Source organism: Rhinolophus sinicus, chromosome 8 (assembly GCF_057876585.1).
Source record: "Rhinolophus sinicus isolate RSI-liver-muscle chromosome 8, RSI-T2T, whole genome shotgun sequence".
Lineage (NCBI taxonomy): Eukaryota > Metazoa > Chordata > Mammalia > Chiroptera > Rhinolophidae > Rhinolophus > Rhinolophus sinicus.
In genome coordinates this window covers 38,362,333-38,385,028 of record NC_142508.1, presented here as the reverse complement: position 1 = coordinate 38,385,028, position 22,696 = coordinate 38,362,333, and the positions used below count along the sequence as shown (strand labels likewise).

At 48.1% G+C, this 22,696-nt stretch overlaps 1 protein-coding gene across 6 annotated transcripts; it reads right to left on the bottom strand.

Moving 5' to 3' along the window:
• Positions 1–330: 330 nt before the first annotated feature.
• Positions 331–22,070, bottom strand: PLEKHA4 (pleckstrin homology domain containing A4). 6 transcript variants are annotated; one of them, XM_074316133.2, is made up of 21 exons: positions 21,560–22,070; positions 21,018–21,107; positions 19,814–19,921; positions 18,314–18,386; positions 18,125–18,225; positions 17,857–17,966; positions 17,035–17,250; positions 16,589–16,677; positions 16,398–16,471; positions 15,722–15,808; positions 14,797–14,844; positions 14,578–14,658; positions 14,296–14,445; positions 13,313–13,411; positions 11,269–11,409; positions 10,184–10,283; positions 10,035–10,111; positions 2,488–2,649; positions 1,642–1,700; positions 1,112–1,221; positions 331–790 (listed from the first exon to the last, which is right to left on the bottom strand). In XM_074316133.2, the coding sequence occupies exons 2-21, from the start codon at positions 21,099–21,101 to the stop codon at positions 528–530; spliced, it is 2,232 nt and encodes a 743-aa protein (XP_074172234.1). In that variant the 5' UTR covers positions 21,102–21,107; positions 21,560–22,070; the 3' UTR covers positions 331–527. The 6 variants fall into 6 exon arrangements, with proteins under 6 accessions (XP_074172234.1, XP_074172235.1, XP_019597232.2 ...); XM_074316134.2 differs by having other exon boundaries at positions 15,722–15,796; XM_019741673.3 differs by having other exon boundaries at positions 16,398–16,677.
• Between the last annotated feature and the right edge of the window lie 626 nt (positions 22,071–22,696).

Here is a 22,696-nt window from a genome sequence, read left to right as displayed (position 1 = left end):
CCCTCCTAAGTCAGTCTGTCTCTCCCTCTGTCACTCACTCTAGGCCTCTTTCCACCTCTAAAGTCGGGTGAGGCCGTGGGCTCAAACCTTAAATAGGGGCTGGATCCTGGAAGCCCAGTATTGCCAGAAGTCTAGAGGCTTGGAAGTTTGGCCACAGCCCCCTCCTCCCTCAAACCCAGTAATCCAGGCCCCCCCCCTTCCTCCTTCTTCAGACCTACAAATTCGAGATCCCTACCCCCTCTTCCCTGGGGACCCAGGAATCCAGACTCCAGCTCTGCCTCTCAGAGACCAGTGTCACAACCCCAAACAGACAAGGAGAAAGTTATTAACTAAAAGTTCAAAGTTTTAATCCGAATTTGAACAAGTGCTGGGAAAACCAAATTTGGGCTATAATAACCCCTCCCCTTGTAGGCCACGAGGGGACTAGATCGCGCCCCCAGGTGCCCAGAGTGGCTCCAGATCTCCGGGCGGTACCTTCAGATCACGCCCTAGCCCTCGCACTCCGATTGCTGCCGCGTTTGGGTGGGTCAGAAGCTGGACTGCAGCAGAGTGACTCGCAGAGGCCACGCCCCCTCATCTTGGGTCAGGGCAGGAGGGGCGGTCCCGGAATCCCACGTGGGCTCCCAGGAAGAGGGACCTGTGCCACGCCCACTACCTCGGCGGGAGAACAGGGTGGAAGGGGAATTGGCCACAGGAGGAGATCTTGGGGGCGAGGTCACCTGGGGCGTGGGGTCTGATGGAGGAGGCGGCGCAGGGGGAAGAGGTTCTCCTCCAGTGTCCAAATTTCCACCTGGAGAGGACGAGGGGGTAATGAGAATGGCAAACTTTGGGAACCGGTATTCCGTACCTCCAGGCCTTTCCTCCTGGATCTGAAGCCCAGTCCCAAGAGTCCAGATCCCTCAGTAGCCTACTGCCCCAGACCCAGGAGTCCTGGGCTCCAGCCCTTTCCTGCTTGGAATCTAGAACTCCCAAGCTCTGTCCAGTTCTTTCCTCATCAAGACAGAGGGTTCCCAGTGGCCCTCAGATCCTTCCCCACCAGGACCTAGGATTCCTGGCCTTCGGCTCCCTCCTCCTAAAACTCAGGAGCCCAAGGTCCCCAGCCCCTCCTCACCTGTCATCATTCTGTGCCACTGCGACGCCTCAGTGGCCAGAGCTTGAGAGAGGCTGAGAACTCGCTCCCGGTGACCTTCTAATGGCAAATAAGGGGTGGTGTTCCTCGGACTTGAAAAAAGATTTGGGGGACATGTACAATTAGCCAGTATAGTGAGGGACCACAGCGCCACGCCTGTTCTTCTGAGAGTTGTAGTGCCTAGCACGTGTTTCTAAAGGACTTTAAATCTGGCGCGGCCCTCATAAAAAGCCCACATGCATTATGGGATTTGTAGTCCAGGTTCCCGAAAATTTCACCGGACTTCCAGATGCTCCGGCCGACTTTGCTATCCACCCAGGTTTGCAGTTTGGGGAACCTCGGTTCTCACTGGGTATCTAGGTCTTTCTGATGCCCCAGGAACTTAAGTGTCTCTAAAAGATTCTGCGATCTACATGCACTTCAGTACTCAGGAGACTTCAAAAACAACGCTACTCCCCTCCCCTTTGGCAAATTGATTTCCCTACTCCTTGCCCCGCCCTCCAGTTCCTTACCTGCTCCAGGAACCGGAGCTTCTGAGCCATTTCTGGGTTCCTGAATGTCCTAGGACAGGCTGCAAAGGAATTGGGGCATTAATATTCCTCACCTGGAAGCCCCACGTTGAGGGTGAAATGAAGGGGGCTTAGAGAGGGGATGAAATTGCCCTCAGAGACACTGACAATATTTAACTTTACATTCAAAGAACCCCTGTCCTCCATGTGACTTAGATCAGTGGAGACCCCCACCTTATTTACCTATGACAAGGCCAGAAACAGACCCTCCAAATTCACTCTTTACCTCATAAACGAGTAGCTTAACTGTCTGTCCCCCTTAAACTAGCTAGACACAGAGATACATATTGTGTTCAGCTGACTGAGATGCCCCCTAATTACAAAAACAATCCTAACCCTAAAATCACCCCACCTATGATTTGTCTAATTCCTCCCTAGAAAAATCTAAGATGAAACCATCTTGATGAGATACTCTGATCTTCAGATTTGGAGCACTCTGCCCATTGCAATAGAGTAAATAAAATGGATTTCCCTGCTTGCTCAGTTTATTATTATCATTATTATTTTGCCTTTGACAATACATGGTAACTAAAAAGGAAAACTGGGCTTCTGATCCAGACCTGTGACCCTAGTGAGGTGGGAATGTTGTCTCTGACCCACGTCAGTCCCCCACTGCTAGGGGAGCCAGGATGCTGAGTTCAACACAAGTACAAGTTGGGGTAAATCTGGAAACCCAGTTCTGGGTAAGGAGGTTGGGAACCTGCCCATTTTACAAAGAGGGAAACTGAGGCTCAAACTAGGAGCAAAGGACGCACTACCATCCCACTGGCCCACTTCTGTTCCCCTTACCCTTTGTTCTATGTCAGGCTGGCATCTGGCTGGGGACAGTGTCCTCCCCAGAGTAAGAAGCCGGGGAGAAGCTGGGCGAGGGAGAGGCCGTCCACACTCCTGGTTTCTGCGTATTCTTTCCAACTGTTCCTGAGCACTCATCCGGGGCCGGGCCAGGGGTGCCTGGGGAGATGAGAAACCCCTCAAGACCCCAACCTTGGCCTTAATTTTATCTCTTTCCCGAATCTCTTAGCCTCCAGTCTTGCCCTTTCCAGTAAGTTCACCACCAGATCTCGGAGGCCTCTTTCTACACCTGGAACCGAAGCTGTCCTTCCACTGCTTGCATCCTCCCAGGTTCTCTAAGCATCCTTGGGACAAAGGCATTTGAGGCCCTGTGAGGCCTGGTCCCTACACACGCCTGTGGCCTCAACTCCATCAGCTGCCCTATTTGAACCTGAAGCCCCAGCCTGACAAACACCCACACTTCCCTGGACATATCAAGCTTCTTCACACTAGTAGATAGGACTCTGGGGTGTTTGGGATTAAAAAAATAAACAGCAACTCTGTATCAGCTGTGAAAACAACAGGAAGAATAGGATTTAAATAACTAAACTGTTCAGAGGATCAGCCTGGGTTGGCTTTAAAGAGGACTTTATGATTTCTGTCTTGCCCTCAAAACCAGAGGGAAGATGCACACAGGGAGAATATCATATGCCAATTGGAGTTATGTGGCCACAAGTTAAGAAACTACGAGAAGCTAGGAGAGAGGCCCGGATCAGATCCTTCCACAGCGCCTTCAGAGGGAGTATGGCCCTGCTGACATCTTGATTGTGGACTTCAACCTTATGAACTTAAAATGCAAGAGGACAGAGATAAAGCGAAGAAGAAATTGTTCAGCAAAAAGAAACTGGAACTTGAAGATGTGGAAAATTCTCAGCCTATCCGTACTGCAAAAAATGAGAAAGCATGTTCTGAAGAGAACACCAAGGGTGTGGCTGGATGAGCCGTTTGCTAAGATATTTGGCATGTGACGTGCGGATCCAGTAAATCATCTCAGCAGAGACACTGTCAGCTTCAACTGAAGGGGACAGAGATGGGCTAAATGAAGAAAAGCTGTCAGGCATCTGGGATGCTACAGGCAGGAAATGGGCTGATAGAACTATCTGGCTGAAAATAAGTGTTATCCTTCAGGAGAGAAGGTAATTTGGACACAGACATGCACATACACACAGGGAGAAAGCCACGTGATGACTGGAGTTACACGGCCACAGCCAAGGAATAAAGCCCGGACCAGATCCTTCCCTAGTGGCTTCAGACAGAGGCTGGCCCTGATTTCAGACTTCGAGACTACAGAACTGGAAGATAATAGATGTGTTGTTTAAGGGTGGGGGGAGAGGGAAGAGAACTCTTTACTGCAGTCTCCAACAGCTAGAAAATTCTAGGGAGACAGCTTGAATCCATGCTTATTGTAGGACTAGTCACTGTAGTTCACTCTGCTTTACTGATCTGGCCAATCCTGAGTCACATGCCCGCCTGTTAAATATATGATGGCTCCTGTATATTGGTCCTGTGACATTTCTTTCTTTTCTCTTTTCTTAAGTGTGTTTTTCAGGACCCATCAGCTCCAACTCAAGTAGTTGTTTCAATCTAGTTGTGGAGAACGCAGCTCACGGTGGCCCATGCGGGGATCGAACCGGCAACCTTATTGTTAAGAGCACCACGCTTTAACCAACTGAGCTAACCGGCCACCCCTATCATTTATTTCTTCACAGTGAGCCAAACCATTGGCCCAAAAGCCTACCAGGGCTAAATTCAAACTTGTATACACCTACTTGTTTCAAACATAGCCTAAATAGGCAGATATTCTTAGCCATTTAGAGACTGCCCACTAGGAATACTCCACCACGCTGTACTTCAAATCTGCTAGCCATAGGTAAAATGAATCTGTAGCTGTAAGACCCTAAGAAGCTGCTGTCCTTAGGAGCTCGGTAACCCCGAGACTCCCCACTGTGCTGCTCAATGACATCGCCTAGACTCTTAAGCCCCCTCTCCCATCTCTCCTGCCATCCCCTCCTCTGGGCAGTAGCCCCCACGCAGTTAACCTCTGAAAGGTCTCGCTGGGAGGGACTTCTCCCACAGGCAAACCTGTCAAAGTGTGGACAAATAAGGCTCGTGTGTACTACTGCTACCTTGCGGTCACATCTTTTTCCTTGATCAGCTCTGAAATGCCTGAAACTCACTACACCACCCCTGAGCTCTGGACCTTGGCAGCCCGGGAACCGTGGGATTGGGGTGAGGCAGGAACAATTCCCGGAGGAGCCCCAACAATCCATGTCCTTTACACACAACACTGAGAATACAGAAGTTCCCCTCTTCCTAAAAAAAGACTGATTGATTGTTCTGTATCCACGATAATAAGGGAGCAGCAGGCATGCTTTGAAAGGTTTCATCAAGCTCTCGCAGCTGGCACTCAAACCACGCTTCTCTGAAAGTCAGTCAGCTGATCAGTGATGGCCTCATACAGCCAAAAGTCAGCCCATCAGCAACAGACACAAAGCTTCCCAGTCTGAGGTCAACCAGTCCCTAAATGCTGCTAGCTCTGAAAATACAGCAGTTTCTGAACTCCATGCTGTATGACCACTTCTCTGCTTTGCTCAGAGCGACTGTATCTTATAAGAATAGGTCTAGCTTGCTTGAGGAAGTAATACATTTAGTTTTGTTTCTGATACAGAGCAGCGGCCTCTTTCACGATCACCTCCATGCTTTTGCACACAAAATCTGTTCCCTTTGTTGGGTGTACTCTTCTCTGCAGGGCCAAACTTTTTTCTCATTCAGCTTACCTATCTTTTAAAAGACGTTCCAATGGTCAGAGTCTCCCTCTCCCCCATCAGACTTGAGCATCAGGTCTAGTTTGTTCCTAGGCCCCCAACACCTTCCACAGGGCCTGGCCCCTAGAAGGCCTCAGGAGATATATGTTGAGCGAATAAGAGAATTTGGGAGTTCTTTCTGCAGTGGCTTAGGGGGGAGGGAATAGGTGACAGCTCGCTCACCCTCCTGACACCCTACTTGGATTGGTCATCGGCTGATGTCTTACTGGGCACTAGAATGGTCCTGCCAAATCCATAAGCCATACTTTTCCTGCAGGAACCCTTTGCCAGCTTTGGGATGGGGGAGGCCACTGAAAAATAGGTTCTGATGTAGCGGTTCACCAAAGTCAGCTCACAAGTGCAGGTCCTTGAACGGAGGGACTGGTCTGGAGCCCCAGCCCTGCAGGGCCTGGCACTCAAGAAGGGTGCCTAAATTAAACAACCCTTCAGTTTGTGGATGGGGTAGTGGAAGCCAGAGCTCTGTGCTCTCAAGAGACTGTGTGCAGTTGTATGCGTTGCTCACTGCCCAAGGGCTGAGCCCACCACTGACCAAAACATGTTCTGCCCACGCAGAAGGGGCGCCTATCTCTAATTCACAAAAAGACGTCCTGTAGGCTAGCAGATGCCATGTCTTCCTAAATCCCCACCATAACCTGGATATGCGTTCCAGCTGTTTCCCTGCTTCCCCACTTGGTAAATTCTAACTCATCCTTCCAGGTCTCTCTTCCTCCAGGAAACCATCCCCAACATGCCAGGCTGTCTGAGACCCCAGGGCCTCACGTTTTCACCATCACAGCACACACCTCCCTCTGCTATGATCGTGTTTACATCTGAAGCTCCTCAGTCCAACCCAGTTCAGCTCAGGAATCACAGGGCCCAGGCCAAACCCTATACACAAGAGGCCAGGGACCACAACAGCACGAATGAGAAACACCACAAGCATGAAACTCAGAGTTAATTAACATATTCAAACCCAAACTCCTCACCTTCCCTTCCTGCCCTATCTCCTGCCTGGTAACTGCCTTCTTCCAGATGCCCAGGCCAAGAATCTCATGGTCATTCTGACTCCTCACACCCCACCTCTAACCTGCCAGGAAAGTTTGTTGGCTCCACCTTCAAAATCTGCCAAAATCTCCCAAAATATCTTATTTGCAATTCCAAAAAATAAAAATAAAAAAATCTGAAAACAGACATTTGTTTTCTGGAATTTGGTGCCAATATCCGCCTGGCATAGCCTGAGTCTCAGCACACCGTCTGCATCTACTGCTCTTTTCCTCACCTTTGTTTGGTTATTTGTGACTTCTGGTTTAATTGCTCTCTGAAGATGTCGCAAAGAGCCAAAGATAGCCCCGAAGATAGAGAAAAGAAGCAACAGAAACATCCGTCACTTCCAAGAGCTTGGAGAGAAGAATCACTTCAGGAGCAGGATTGTGGAGCGTCTGCTGCAACAGCTCAGTGACTAGGAAGCCATGAGGTACCCCTGGATGTGATGTGACTTGAACAGAAAGACGTCATGGAAGTTTCACAGGGGCAGTGATGACCAGGAACTGATGACAAGCAGAGAAACTCTGCATAGGGCAAAATATGAAGACCTGGACCGTGCATTCACAAGGATGTAACCAGATATCCCCAACTGGCTTTTGGTCATGAAACAAGCTAGAACATTCCATGAACACCTGACCATTGATTGTGACCATAGGCTGGCAACAATGAAGAGGCATATGATGTAAGACGTCTGACGATTCGTCTGTAGGTCATAAATTACACTGGTGAGTTTGCTAAGACAATATCGGATGTGCTCCTACAAAAACGTCACCAATAGCAATGAGAGATGACAATGACAGGCTTGAAGGGTGCCAGGCTCAGATGATCTGCTCCTGAGCATGCTAGGGCCACACACGTACACAAGACACACTTTAGAACACGTCTACAATTTTCCATAACTTGGGTATTATTATGCAAACAGGAAATCATGGGATCCAGAAAAATCTTTTTGGACAAGTTCAGTAATCACCTCGTGATGAGCAGCATGAGACCATTGCAGACAAACTAGACTGGAAGAAAACTGTTGAGTTTGGTTCCTGAATAAACGCTCTGGAAGTCTCCTTCCTCAATGTCTTGTGAAGAATGGCATTTTGGGGGTATTTGCTTTCTGCCTAGTGTGGCATCTCCACATACAGCTTCTAACCATAGAAGTTTACACTCTGTGAAGAGCAAGGATCACCACCACCACATTTTATTTTTTATTTTTTAACTGTACAGTGGCTGCAGGTACCAGGAAACCCAGGACCCAAGATTTTTAGAGATGCCAATTTGCAGTGGTTGGTTCTCAGAAGGCGGTTGATAAACCAGTAGAAGCAAACATAAGCACAGGCAGGGCTCTGATTACACTGGAAAATGACTCTGCAGATGAAAACTAAAGGGCCTTCTTTCCCCAAAGTCCTCAAGCAACCAGATTTGGCATCATCGATAAGAAGGTGAGGCTACATTTTGTTTTTTCATGCCCAAGGTGATCAGGTTCAAGGAGAAGATCCTACTGGCCACCTGCAATAATTTGCCTGTTGGACATTTATTGGGGGATAGAGGAACTGCTAAAATAGTATGAGATCAGAAATTCAAGAGCATTACAGCAATGATGTTGATAATGTTGGGGATACAGGGGGAAAACTCCCCATGGAAGAAATGGTGAAATGGGGGATCAGTTCCTTGCTGACTTTTAACCGTGTCTATTTCTCAGTGACCAAGAGATTCTAACCAGTTTACTCAATGAAAGGGACACTGCCCAGACGAGACCCTTTGTTAAAGAGCAAATAACACGGCCACCTCTATGAAGGCCACCTACCCCATCCCCAGGGAATCCAATTCCTGGCCCTGCTTCAGATGTCCAACTCCAACTCGATGACAGTGTTGATCTTTTGACCAGTGACCCCTATCTCCAGAGTCCTCAAGCCACCAAATGTCATGAGCATTTACTGCAAATGTACATTCCGGTACTTAGCTTCATTTGTACCTGGATTGCGTGACATGTCTTACTAAACCTTTTTCCTTAGAAATAAAAAGTGCCTGATATTTCTAATCTATTTTTATTCCACTCTGATTTGCTCATTTAGTAGTTCATTTAAAAAAAACAAAACAACAAAAAAAAGGTTGACATTTAAATTGAGATTTATTTATAGCCTTTATCCCATTTAGTATGAATATTCATACATTTTTTGAAGAAATGTTAATTAATGTGTTGATTATGGGTGCTGCGCCAGAGGCCACTGGAGGCTTTACAGAATCCCCAGTACAAGTATATATGTACTCTATTACTCATCTAGAATCTGAAAAATTTTGCATTTTAAATTACATCTGATCCCAAGGGTTTGGAATAAGGTTTGAAGACCGGTATATCTAGACTCCAAGTCCCTCTCAACAACTCCATTTCTTCTGACCTACTGGAAACTACTATTATTTCCCGCCTGGCCTATCTCCCAGTCCCCCGCCCCCTCATTCGGCTCCCTGCCCCAGCCCTTATCCAGCAATCTATTCCTCATTCGGCCACCAGAGGGCGCCAGTTCCCTCATAGGGCAGCTCCTGTTTCTCTCTGCTCAGAACTCTCCTTGGCTTCCTTCTGGCTCACTCACAGTTAAAGCAAAGTCCCCACCCTGCACCACAAGGCCCAGCACGATCTGCCCCAGTACCCATTTGTTCTCATTATCCACCTCTTTCTCCATTGCTTGCTTACTCAGTTCCAGCCACACTGGCTTTCTAGCTGCTACTTCAACACACCAGGCCCACTCCTGCCTCGCAACCTTTGCAAAAGCTGTTCCCTTTGCCTGTAAAGCTCTTCCACCAGATATCCCCAAGGCTCACTTCCTCACCTTCTTCAGGTATCTGCACAAACATCACCTTTCCATGAAACCTTCCCAGATCAAGCCATTTATAATTACAGTCCTTCCTCAAGTATCCCAATCCCCCTCACAGAGTTCTGTTTTAATTTAGCACTTATAATGTATAAAATTATGTACAGTAAACTGTTTATCTGCCTCTGATATCCACTAGAACACCAGATTCATGAGAGGATTTTTTGTTCTTGTTCCCATTTGTGACCTCAGTGCCTAAACATCTCTGTGCATTAGAACTCTCTATGGTGACGGAGGTGGACTACACCTACACTGTCCAACAGGACAGCCACTGGCCACATGTCGCTCCTGAGCACTTAAAATGAGGCAAGTGTGAGTACATTTTTCATTTTATTTCATTTTAATTCATTTAAATAGCCACATGTGGCTACTGGCTACCTTATTAGATAGTGAAGACAATATTTAATCAATATTTGTAGAATGAATGAATTGATAAAGGAATGAGTGAATGGCGTACTTACTATATCCAGACACTACTTCCAACCCTTTATGGGCATTCATCTAGTTTGAATCCTCACATCAGCTCTAGGTGGTAGGCAGTGCTATTAGCTCTGTTTTGCAGATGAGAGAATGGAGGCAGAGAGAGGTTTAGTAACCGACCCAAAGTCACACAGCTTAGAAGTGGCGGAGACAAAATTCAATCCCAACACTTCACATATCACATCCTCTCTGATCTGGGGTGCGGCCTTACAACTCCCCTCTTCTAGCTGTTTTTCGAAGAGTGGGGAGTCCGTGGTGGTCAGATCAAACGATTACGAGATCAAACGATTACGAGGGGGGTCAATGGACTGCCTACCTTGGTTCCTGACAGTGGGGAAGTGGGGCAGCGACCCTCAGGACTGGAAGCCCGGGAGACCCTTGGAGATCCAAGACCTAGAAGGGCAGAAAGGGACTTGGTGAGGACAGAAAATGCCAGGCAAGTCCCGCTTCACCCAGGATGCTCACCTGAGTGAGGGCCGGCGAGATCTCTGTCGGCCCCCGGAGGCTGCCCCCAGTCAGCCTCAGGGGGCCGGGGTGAACTCAGCTCCAAGGACTCAGGCAGGCTCTGGAGGGGTTGGGAAAGGGGCATCATGATTATCATTATCATTATCACCATTTTTTAAGCACTTAGCAAATGAGACACAGCATGTGTAGGGTTAAGATTGAAAACTAGGAGCCAGACAACCTGGTTTCAATCTCAGCTCTGCCATCTAATAGCTGTGTGACCTTGGGCAAGTTACTTTACTTCTCTGGGCCATATTTAAACTTCTGATATGAGAATTGAATCTGTACACGTAAGGCCCTTAGAACAGTACCTGGCACGTGGTGAGACATTATAAGTGCAAGATTTTATAATGATTATGCATCTGGCATGGTGCTAAGTACTTTTCCTGCATTATCTCATTAAATCCCCTCAATAAATGCACAAGACACCTATTATTATCCCTATTTTACATATGGGGAAACTGAGGCTCAGAGAATGGGGTCAATGACGGATGTCACAAAGACAGCAGAGCTGGAATCTGAACCCAGATCTCCTGGATACATGATCTGAAGGTCACAACAAGCAGTGGTTCTAACCCAGTTATGACAATAGTGGCTTGTACTTCCTGAACACTGACTCTGTGTCAGGCTCTTCCTAGTCACCCTTTCTTCTTCTTATTGGTCCCTGCAAAGTGAGGGTTTTGATCAGAAGTGTCTGGTAAACATTTAACCAATGCCTCCCTGGGAGAAAAGAGCACTGGTTTGTAGCATTTGCCAATCACTCCCACCATGGTCAATTTCAAGCTATTGACAAGACATCATTGAATGTGGAGTGGGGGAGAGATGCAGGCAGTTGGCCCTTGGGAGATGGTGGGAGCTGGTTCTAGCACACCACTGGACTATGACCACGTGTAACAAATAAGGAAACAAAGGCTTCTGGAGCATACGATACTTGCCAGAGGTTGGTTAGCTGGTCAAGGGATAGGGAAAGACATGAGTGAATGATGAGCTGAGCCAGGGGCAGATGAGACAGGGAGCTGGGGGAGGGGAGAGAGGTGTGATCTCACCTCTCTCTCTGAGGACTCCTCCCCTTGGAGTGCGGGGGATGGGGAGTCAGGCTCAGTATGAGGAGGTGGTTTCTGGGGGCCCCCCAGACCTGCCAGTGTGTCTTCCATCATCCACAGCTGCTGCTGAGCAGACGATCTGTCCTGGGAAGAGGAAAGGAATTTGTAACTCAAAGGTGGGAAAATGCAAGGACAGTTAAAGTTGATAGGCCACGGACAGGGTCTGAAATCAGCTGGGCTGTATTTATGGAGTCATAAATGGACTGTGTGTACATATTGGAGGCAATATTTATGGATGTCCATTTCCATATGGATATCTCATTGACCCACTACCATTTATCACAAGCACTGTCTTTTCTGTACAGTTCTGCAGTGTTACCTCTGTCCTAAATAGGTGACGATATAAATATATGTGAGTCTGTTTCTGAATACCCTATTCTATTCCTTTGGTCCGTTTGTCTAAACTTATGTCAATACTACACTGTTTTATTAACTGTCGCTTTACACTCAGACTTGATATCCAGTTATGTTAGACCTCCAGGTTTTTTTTGGAGGTTGCCTGGGCTACTCTTGGCCTTATATATTTCAAGATACAATTTATAGTCAGCTCGCAATCTCCACATAAAAACCTCCCGGATTTGTATTGGGATTGCAGATCCCCACTGGAGAAATCAATGTGGGGAGACTACATCTTAGCACTAGTGTATCTTTCCCATCTGTGTATATCTTCCCATTTATATAGGTCTTTACCTTCTCTTAATGATGTTTTGTGGCTTTCAGAGTAGGTGTCTTGCATATCTTTCATGTGATTTTTTCTTAGATATTTAATTTGCTTATGTTAATTATAAACACTGCTATTTACAAATATTTATTTTCTAATTTATTTGGTACTAACATATAGAAAGACAGTTGATTTTTGCATATTAACCTTGCATTCAGTGACTGCTGAATATGCTTATTCTCATAGTTTTACCTGGAAATTATTTTGGATATTCTACATATACACAGTCACGTCATCTGTAAATTAAAACAGCTTTACTTCTTCCTTTCTGGTCCCTATACTTTTTATTTATTTCTCAGACTTGTGCTGTCTATGACCTCTGGTACAATATTGACTAGAACTGGTAATAGCAGACATCCTTGTCTTGTTGCAGATATCAGGGGCAAAGTTTTCAATATTTCACTGACCACTATAATGTTTGCTATAGATTTCTTGTAAATGCCTTTTATCAGATTAAGGAAGTTCCTTCTATTCCTGCTTTGCTGAGAGCATTTATCATTAATGAATGTTGAATTTTGTCATTTTTTTTCCTGTGTTTATTGAGATGATCAGATGGTTTTTCTCCTTTATTTTGTTAAATGTGGTGAAATATATGGACTGATTTTCAAGTGCTAAACTAACCTTGCATTCCCATAATAAACCCAGTTTGGTTGTGATGTATTGTTCTCTTCCTACATTGTTGATGCTGAGTGATATTTAACGCCAATAGGTGGGGGATTAAAGTTGAGGAGTGGATTTTAGGAAGAAGTGGGAGAGTTTAGCATAAAAAAAGCAAGGCTGAAATCTGTGAGTATGCATTTAATACTAGAATCAATGTCCTTAACTAAAGATACATGATTTAGAAATTTGATGGCTAGGCTTAGAATAAAGAAGTAGGTCTGAGGCTAAGCAACGGGGTTTATACTTCAAGAATGGGGTTTGAACTAAGGCTTTCAATTTAGAATTGGAAACTCCAGAGGATAAATGTAACAGTAGAAGTCAGGATGAACTTACTGGACGGAAACAGGGATGAGGAGTTGAGTTTTGACACAGAGAGTAGAGCTTCAAAATAAGAGGCGAGATTTAAAACCAGAGGGGGAGTGGCCCTGAATCTAAAGGTAGGTCTTACAATAAGGGGTTTTAAATGAAAGAAAAGGACAGAGGGGGAGGAGCTTGTGATAAAGTAGGAGGGGCTTTGATTCTGTGGGAGGGGCTTACATGCCAAAAGGAATCCCAGGTGAACTTGGAGTAAAAGGTGGGGCTTGGAAGTTTGGGGCAGAGATGTACCTGGGGGGACCCAAGGTGCAGCAGGTACTCAAGGGTCTCTCTCAAGGTGCCCAGCTCCTGTTCCAGGCCGCTGTATGTGTCCCACACCCGCTCTCGCTCCTCAGATCCCAGAAAGGGGGAGATACAGAGTTAGCAAGCCCACCCACCTGATCTTTCCCCACTTCATCTTTTCCCAACTGGTCCCTGGTGCCCTTGGCGTACATTGACTACAATTCCCAAAGGCCTCTTTGCTCCAACTACTAGGAACCCCAGAGTCTACATGGAACCTACCGTTCCAATAAGCTGCTAGTGTAGAGAAATAAAATCCTTTTCTGAATCCTCTGGATTACCTTTGCACTGCCCTAGGGCACATCTAATCAATTCTTGGGACAGTCAAGACCACAACCTCTATGCACCTCTGGGCAGACGAAACCTCCTTGTCAATACCAATAATAATAATTATAATAGCTAACATTCCTTACACACTTAACATGTCAGGCATTGTTCTTAGCATTCATTTAATTCTTGTGACATAGGTGCTATTAATGTCTCCATTTTACAGATAATAATAATTATAGCTAACACTTAAATATTGCTTAACGTATAATAGGTACTAAATATTCATTCATTCATTTATATATATTTATGAAGTCTTCACAATGACCTTATGAAGTAAATACTATGTTTAGCATCGTGAGTTTACATAAGATGCATCTAAGGCCCAGAGGGGTTAAGTAACTTCTCTAAGGTCACACAGCTACTATGAATGGAAGCTGAGCTTCAAAGCCAGGAATCCTGTATCAAAATCACCCTCTTGAATTGCTAAATTAAGTTCTGCTGCTGCACACGTTCTTGGACAGTCAAGATCACTGGTTTAAATCTTGGGGAGGGGGTAATTCTTAAGAACTACCTTCCCATGAACTCTTGGGGTCAGGTCCCCTTCAGTAACAACATGCGGAGCCCTGAGGCCTCTTGGGAGGGCATGCTCCTTTCCAGATGCTCACCTGGGTCAGGTGACAAAGAGTGGCCCTCACACTGACCAGTCGGTCCTGCAGAAGGCGCTGACGTCCCCAGGCCCTCCGGGGAGCTGAAGCCTCTCTGGTTGCTTGGCCTAGCTGCTGCCTGGTCAACTCCAGGGCTGCTTCTAGCTGCTCCTGCTCCCAGATGGAAAAAGGTTAATCTCCTGAAGCCACACCCAGCCCCTTGCCATCAGCATGCTAAGGATCAGGAAGGGCTAAGGGCATGTAGAGAAGCTAGGCATCCCCTCCCATCCCAGAGCCCCGTACCTTCTCCTCTTGTCTCTGGTCTATCTCCTCCTGCAGCCTCTTCAGGAGTCGGTCCTGCCCACACAACTTGGTCAACAGAGTCTAGAGAAAGGAGAATGGGAGCTATTTATGGACCAGATCTGGCTCTTCCCCTTCTTTCCCCCCCATCACCACGACCATCTAGAATATTCTCTTCCCAACTCTGAGAACTCAGCAGGGGTTGGGTCGGGGAGAACTTACATCTGTCTCCAAGCTTTGGTGGAAGGATGAGTCCAGGGGAGGACCTGGCTGAGAAGGAGGAAAGCCAGGGGTCACATGGACAGACAGATCCTTATTGTAGCTCCATGCTAAGCTGAGCCCTGTTTCTACTAACAGACACCCCTCTCCTTATTAGCATCTTTACAAACTTTAGAAAACCTCTAGACCAATTGCCTGATTCTTGGCTTTAAGAAGATACAATGGGCTGTGTTACCAAATATCTATAGCAAACATTATAATTAATGGAGAAAATTTAGACATTTCCTTTACGACTGAGAATTAAACAAAGATGCTCACTATTACTGTTACTGTTTAAGGCTGTATTAGAGATCCTGACCAATGCTATAACATAAGACAAAGGAAACAAAAAGAGGTGTAAGGACCAAAGGGGAAAATAAAAACATCATTATTTAAAGGTGACATACTCATCTACCCAGAAAAACCAGCAACTCAGAGTGATGAGAACAAATAAGAGAATTCAGCAAGGTTGCCAAGGGCAAGATGAAACTACAAACATTAATAGCATATCCCTATAATATCGATAACTAGAAAACATAATTTTAAAAGGAGATATCATTCAAATAGCTATCAAGAACTACCTGGAATTTAGGAGATACCTTAACTAAGAACTCACAAGAATTCTATGGAAAAACTTTAAACCACAAATAAAAGATCTAGAAGATTATCTGAATGTATGGAGAGATATTATATATATATATATATATATATATATATATATATATATATATATATCTCCTAGTTGCAGCAGACCTAGGAAACTAATAGAAACACCTACCCAAAGACTTTGAAATATCCAGTCTTCTCTAGTCACACTAGTCCAGGAGATGACATTCACCATAGCAAAGAAAGCAAGAAAAGGGGCTCTGGCAGACTCGAGGATACCTACCAATAAAACCATGGAAGCCCGAGTCCCTGGAGGTCTTGGAGGCAGCTGGAGATATGTGGAGGAGCCAGGCGGGACCTGAGGGGAATACTGAAATAGAGATGATCAGAAACTGGCATGTCCTAGTAACAAATACTAAAGTGTACGTGTCCAGAATTGCTATGCCGTAGGAGACTGAGGTTCAGAACTGGGCCCCCCAACCTCCTCAACTATCTGCTCTGCAGGTATGTGCCACTGTGGGAAAACAGAGGATGATAACAAATAGACAAGCCTAGCAAAACAGCCCTGGGGACTGATGGCAGTTGCAATCTATTCTCACTCTCACATTTGTGGTTAGCTATGGATATTCTGGGGAACAATTCCATGATGCTCAGAGAAAACATCAGGTGACCAACTTGGAAAGATAAACTGTCACAGCATTGTCTTGGAGGACAGTATTCTGGACTACAATCCCTATAAAGCTTAAGGCATAATGGCCTGAGACCATGCAGAAAAGACAGCCCTGTGGACTAATGGCAGATAAAGTCTACTCTCCTTCTTACATCTGAACCCAGCTGTGATCATGCTGAACTACAATCCCCATGATTCTCAGGGGGTAATGGCCTAGAAACCAGCCTAGAATGATAGCCCCATGGCCATAAGAGAGATGAGTCCCCCACCCTGTCACCTCTCTGCTCACCTGTTTTCTGGCCTCCTGACTCCAGTTCTGGGGACTCCTGGGAGGCCTTCCTCCCTCAGCCTCAGAGGAGGGTCCTGGGCGGGGAGTGGGGGGCCGGGAGAGTGTCTGGCGCTGGGGGCCCCAATCCAGGGGAGGCCGCACATCGATGCGACTCAAGGGGGTATGGGGTCTAGCAGGGATTGCTGTGTCACCTGAGGAGGGAGGAGGTCTGCGTGCAGGAGCAGAGCGAGGCCGGGGGAGGCTCAGAGGGGAAGGAGGGCGAGAGAGGGGTGTGAAAAGGCTGTGGGGAGGAGAGAAACGGGGAACTGATCAACTAGAGCCCCCTCACCCCACCACCCACCAAGTCAGCCTCAAGGACGAATCTCCCTTCTGTGCGTCTCACTATCCCTCCAGGAGCAGAGCCCTTCTCTTGGTCAGATCCTGAATAATTTCCCCTTTGTGGCATCTCCTGAGGCCTTCTCCCGGACAGGCTCTGATCCCACAAGAACCCCAGCAAGTCACACTCGAGCAGGAGAGCACTAAACCCGCCCCTAATAAGTCTCAGTCCTTGCCCTTCTCTTAGGCCACGCCCCCAATAAAACTTTTTCCCTGAAGCTCAATAGAACTGTCTCATCCCAGATTCCCTCGTCCAACTCACTCCGGGCTCCTCGTCCTCTGAATCCCGGGTCCAGATTGGAAGTCGGCTGTGGGGCTGGGAGTGAGCACCCCAGGTCGGCCACGATCTCTGGAAAGCCGAGCCACTTCCGGTGATTCTAAGCTGCGCCCCGCTTCCCCTTTGCTCACCTCCGGGGGGCCACCGGGGCCGCCAGGGCCCTCCCCAGGCTGGGGACGCGCAAGTGACTTGGGTCGCCCACTAGCAAGTGGGCACAGAAAAAGACATCATTCCTCTGAACCTCATAACAGCTCTTATTCTAATTTCACAAATAAGGACACAGGGACCTATACAGAAAAAAAGGGGAGGTGGTGCATTATAAATCATTGTTCCCATTTTGCCGATGGGGAAACTAAGGCCCGAAGTGACCTTATGCAGGGCCACAAGGTCCGTTCAGGTCACCGAACCCAATGCCTCAAACCATGAATCTCCAGCCTGAAAACTGGAGCAGACCGAGACAAAAACTGTCTGAAGCCTTTCCTTTTTTTTTTTTTTTTTTTTTCTTCATCTGACGTTGTTTTGGTGGCAACCTGGAGGGGCTGTAGACTTCCGAGGGAGTCAATCAGAGAGTGTGAAATGTTGATTGGGGGGCTGGACAAAGTGATGGGCGGTGCTTAGAGGGAAAGGTCTTTTGTTGATTGGAAGAGCTGAAGTTCTTCTAATGATGGGGCCTGAAGAGCGGAGTCTTCCTAGCAGCTAGAAGACTAAAGATTGGATGTTGAGGAGGGCCTCAAGGGGCGGAGTTGGGGGATGATGAGACTGACCCAGGTTGGAGGTACAGGGTCAAAGGCGTGGCCTATAACTCACCAATCATCCCCCTCCGCACGGGAGGCCCGGCCCAGGGCGCGGAGCCAGCCCCGCAGGTCCTCCAGCGTGTCAGCAGCCAAAACATAGGTCCTCATGCCCGGGTGCTCCGCCTGAGGGAAGACAGAGATGGGGACCTGGACGCCTGGGCCCTCCAAAAGGGAGGATGCCATCGACCCTGGCCAAGATATTTTATCTCCAATAATGGATGCTCTGATGCCTGTCCCCATCACCTAGTACCTTAGTGCCCATGGGGGTTGGACGGACTCACGGTGAAGGTGAAGCGCCGCCCTCGGGGGGCTCCTGGCCCATCTGGCCTGATACTATAGCTGGGGAGCAGAACGCTGCCCAGGACGCTCTCCTCGCGGCTGTCTGCAAAATAAGGGCTGGGGTGAGGGATCACAGGGGGATCTGAAGGGTAAAGGAAAGGGCGCCCGCCCCATCCAGCTGGAGCACTGACCCTTGTAATAGAAGAGGCAATGGCCGGAGAGGACGAACCAGCGGCGTTTCCAGAGCCGAAGCCCAGAGCTGTCCTAGGGAGAGAGAGTGGGAGGAGAGACCTGAGTAGAGGGGAGAGGAAAAAAGGAGATGGAGACAGTGACGCTTGGAGACAGAGACCCAAAGAGATGGAAGGAGCAGAGACACGTGTTTGATACAATAGATTTAGGTGAACTGAAACAGTGTGCTGTGGTTGAGAGGACAGATTCCAGACACAGTCGGACCTGAGTTTGACTCCACCACTTTCAAACTTCCCCTAAACAAGTCATTTCCCACTAGGACCCTCACGTTTTCTCATCTGTCAACTGGAGGTTGAGAAGTTACGGGATGGCTGGAACACAATACTGTACCACACGTGGGCAGGGGCTGTATATATGAAGACTTGGTCCAATTACTCTGGAGCCTGAGGCAGAGAGGGCAGGAAATGGGCACTGAGCTTCTGCCAGAACCAGTCCATCCCCAACCTTGTGCCCCTCTTCTCTTCAATAGGTTTCCCCGGAAGCAACAGGATCTTTTAAAATGATAAATCAGATCATGTGAGTCCCTGCTCAAAACAGAGCTTACTGTCAAAGTTAGAATAAATTACAAATTCCTTACCCTAGTTTACTGGCTGACATGGAATCTCGAACTTGGAAGTGCATAAAATTCACCAGGAGGGCTTGTTAAAACCAGATTCCTGGGTCTCATCCCCCGAGTTCTGAAGTCAGTAGATCTGGGGTGTGGCCTGACAATTCTTTCTAGCAAGTTTCAGATGATACTGACACTGCTGATCTGGAACTGCACTTTGAGAATCGCTGCTCAGACACCCATCCTATCTCTCCCCCTTGGCTTGCTCCAAACACCCAACGATGGTCTGCTGCAGAGCCTTTTGCTTTTGCAGTCCCTCTGCCCCCAGATCTTAGCATGATGAGCTCCTTCTTGTCACTTAGTTCTCAGCTCAAATGTTATCTCCTCAGAGATGCCTTCCCTGACCACAGTCAAAGGCAGCTCTCATCCCCTCAGCCACTTTCGAGCACATCCCCATGTTATTTCTTCACAGCCCTTCACAACACTTCCTACAATCTGCAATCACTTATTTTATTTCATATATTCTAATTTTATATTATGTAATATACATATTATATGCTATTTCATTTATTCCAATTATGTGTTTATTAATTTGTTATCCATCCCCACTCCACCCCCACCTTGAATGTACTACAGATACTGGCCCTATTAGTGTGGCATGTGTCCCAGGGCTTGGCACATTGTAATTGTAAATAAATGTTCAAGAAATGGTCACTGAATGAATGAATGAATGAATGAATGAATGAATGAATGAAACAATGACAGAATAAGGGGAGAAGCAGTGATAGCAAAAAAGACCAATTTGGAGACTTGGAAGGAGAGCAACAGCAGCCAGCCAGGGACACAGCCTCTAACGTCACTTGGAGTGTCCTTTCCCTTCTCCTGCTCACTCCACCTGCTTGTGCAGCCAGCCTCGGATGTGCACGGGGAGGTTGGGGTCCCTCCTGAGTGCATTGCCCCTCTTCCCGAAGGTGTGCACCTTGCTTACTGCCCGGGTGGACTTCTGAGGAGAGAAGGAAGAGAGAAGTGAACAGGACACCCGATGGGCTTGGGGAGGTGGTACAGGTGACCCCCTTGCTGGACTGCCCAGAGAAACCAGGTCAAGGAGAGAGCTGAGTTTTGAGATCAGAATTGGGTATGTACAGTGCAGAATTGAGAGATACTTTTTATGGGTGGAGGGAGGTGTTTGGAGGCAAGGAAGAGGCTACTGGCTGACAGAGAAGGAATTTGGGAATCAAGCATCCACTGCCAAAGAGAGGACGCCCTTGGCCACCAGAGCCAGAGATGTGATCCAGCCTTTGGGATCTGAACTGGAAATATTGCCTGAGAGGTCCCCATAATCAGGAGAGACCTCCAAGCTGAGTCTCTGGTGATGGGTCAGCCAGAATCAAAGGATGCTTCAGTGCCAAGGAGTGATATCCTTTAGCAACCATGTCCTGGTAGAGAGAGGCTCCAAATCCCTCCATCCCAATAGACAGCATCCCTGCTCCTTGGCAACTCACCCCACAGGATGCCCTTGGGGATGGTGTGACCAAGGTCAGGATTGAATCTATGGATTCTGAACTTGGGGAAATGGAAATGAGTGACGGGAATGACAGGAGGACAAGAAAATGAGTGTCATGACTGAACTATGGGCTGGAGTGATGATTTGGGATGTAAGTATTTCAGGCCTCATGGAGCCTTATTGTCAGAAAGCTCTTTCCCTGTCAAATTCAGAATTGGGTAGATTGGATGGCTAGAGATAAGACAGGGAGTTCTCAGTCCTAAGCCAGAGTAGCCACTGCTCCTGATTCCTAGGGGGCGCCTTCATGGCTGGGGAGTAGCCTTAGGTTAGCAACCAGAGTCAAGCAGGGTTTTTTACTCTGGCTTCAAATCAGGAAAATACATGGGGTGGGAACAGCTGGAAGTGCCTCTGAATTCCTAGCTGCTGCTAGTAGGCAATTTGGGACCTAACTAGATCTGGCAGGCCCCGTTGCTAAGGATCCTTGCTCTTAACAACCAGAGTCCCTTGGGTGGCACTGAACCCAAAGCTAGAAAATAGGAGGATGGGGCAGCCCAGAGCCCTGCCCTCCTCCCCAGCCCCACCCAGAAGCTCCAACCTTGGTGTTCAGGCTGCTGAGTGAGGAGATGGTAGAGGCGCTGCTGGCTAGGCTGAGGCTGCTCCGAGGTCTGCCCTCCTCCATCAAGGGCTTGGGGAGAGAAAGAAAAGAGCTGTGTGCATGTCTCTGCAGCTGACCCGGCTGGGGACAGAGACAGGGTCAGGGGCTCCCAGGTCTGAGGAGGCTGAGGAGAAAGAGCCTGTTGTTTGGGGACTGGGGGGCTGGGGGAGGCTCTGGCCCAGGGCCGCATACCAAGAGTGATGCCAAGAGAGGTGGGCGGCACTGGCAGCTGCGGGTGGGGGCAGTTGTCGGCAGCCCAAGACAGAGAATAGGGGCTCCTTTATTCTTGCCCCCTGAGCTCTGGCAAGGAATTTGACCCTCTCTGTGCTTAGGGATCCCCCCCATTCCCTGCCTCTTTCCGGCTGCCCCCAGCTACCTGTCTCTTGCCCTCCCACAAGCAACCCTGAGACATCCCTGCCAAGCCCTGGGGCATCAGGAATGCACACCCAGGCAGCCCCTCCCAGCCCAGCCAGGGAACTTACCGGCTCTGGGGTCCCAAAGACAGGGGACAAGAGGGCAGTGTGGGTGCTGGGGCACCAGCCACAGCCTCCCTCCTCTGTGTCTTAGGTGCTGTCTCTCCTAGGCCTCAGTTTCACTTATATGCTCACTCACTCTTTCTGTCTTTGTCTCTTGTCTCTATGGTCTCTCTTCCTCTCACATTCTCCCTTTCTTTTAGACTGTCTCTGTCTCCAGTCTCACTTTCTGTCTCTCTCACACACACCCATATCACGTTCTCTCCCAATCTTTCTGTTTCTGTCCAAATCTTTTTCTGTCGGACTCACAGAGTCTCTTCCTTAAGTCTCTGTCTCATTCTCTCTCTCTGTGTGTCTTCCCATCTCTCTCTCTCTCTCCCTCACTCAATCTCTTCCTTTTTCTTCTCTCTCTCTCTCTCTGGCCCTCCACATCTGCTGTTTCCTCCTCTCCCTGGTTCTCCTCACTTTCTCTCTTCCTCCTTCTCCCAGTTTCTCTTTCCTTCTGCTGGTCTTTCCCTCAGTCTGCCAGCCGCCCACGCTGCTGTCTTCCCTCCCAATCCCCGCTCACCCCGCCCCTCTTGGCCTTCCCACCATGGCCTGACCCCTGGCTCAGCTGCCCCCACAGAAGAGGGGAGGGGCTGCTCCCCCAACTCCTGGGTCCCTTCTGGGCTGGGACAGGGAGGACCAGGGTTCCATAAGGGATGCGGCTGATTATCTTACATGTTGGGAGAGTAAGAGCTAGCCAGGCCTCCTGTCTGCTAATTGGGGTCAGGTTCCTGGGTCATTGGAGCCTTGAATGGAGGTTGCTTGGATCTTGGAAGTGGTGGGTTTTCAGACTCCTGAGTACCTGGGAAGGTGTAGGTAGGACTCAGGACTCCTGAGATGTGAATGGAGCCGGGGGTCTGGAAGTGTGGCGCTGAGTCCAGATCCTCCAGGGAGGAGGGAGTGGCCCTGGATTCCTGGATTCTGGCTAGAGCAGGGTACAGTGGACAGGGTCAGCTCTTCACCTCAGATGCAGGTGAGAATTCTGTTTTAGACTGAGGCTGACCCTCTCAGGAGGGAGACATGTTTCCTGGGCATATTTTGAGGAGCAAAATTATGGACCAGGGAGGGGGATTGGGCTGGGGAATTGGGACCATGTCCTTG

What these genes read in the sequence shown, in the direction of transcription:
- PLEKHA4 (XM_019741673.3), bottom strand. Translation starts at nt 21,101, where the DNA reads ATGGAGGAGGGCAGACCTCGGAGCAGCCTCAGCCTAGCCAGCAGCGCC. An exon ending in GTCAGGAGGCCAGAAAACAG is followed by an intron (nt 15,809 to 16,397) that starts GTGAGCAGAGAG and finishes TCTCTATTTCAG; the next exon opens with TATTCCCCTCAGGTCCCGCC. An exon ending in ACCAGAGACAAGAGGAGAAG is followed by an intron (nt 14,446 to 14,577) that starts GTACGGGGCTCT and finishes ATCTGGGAGCAG; the next exon opens with GAGCAGCTAGAAGCAGCCCT.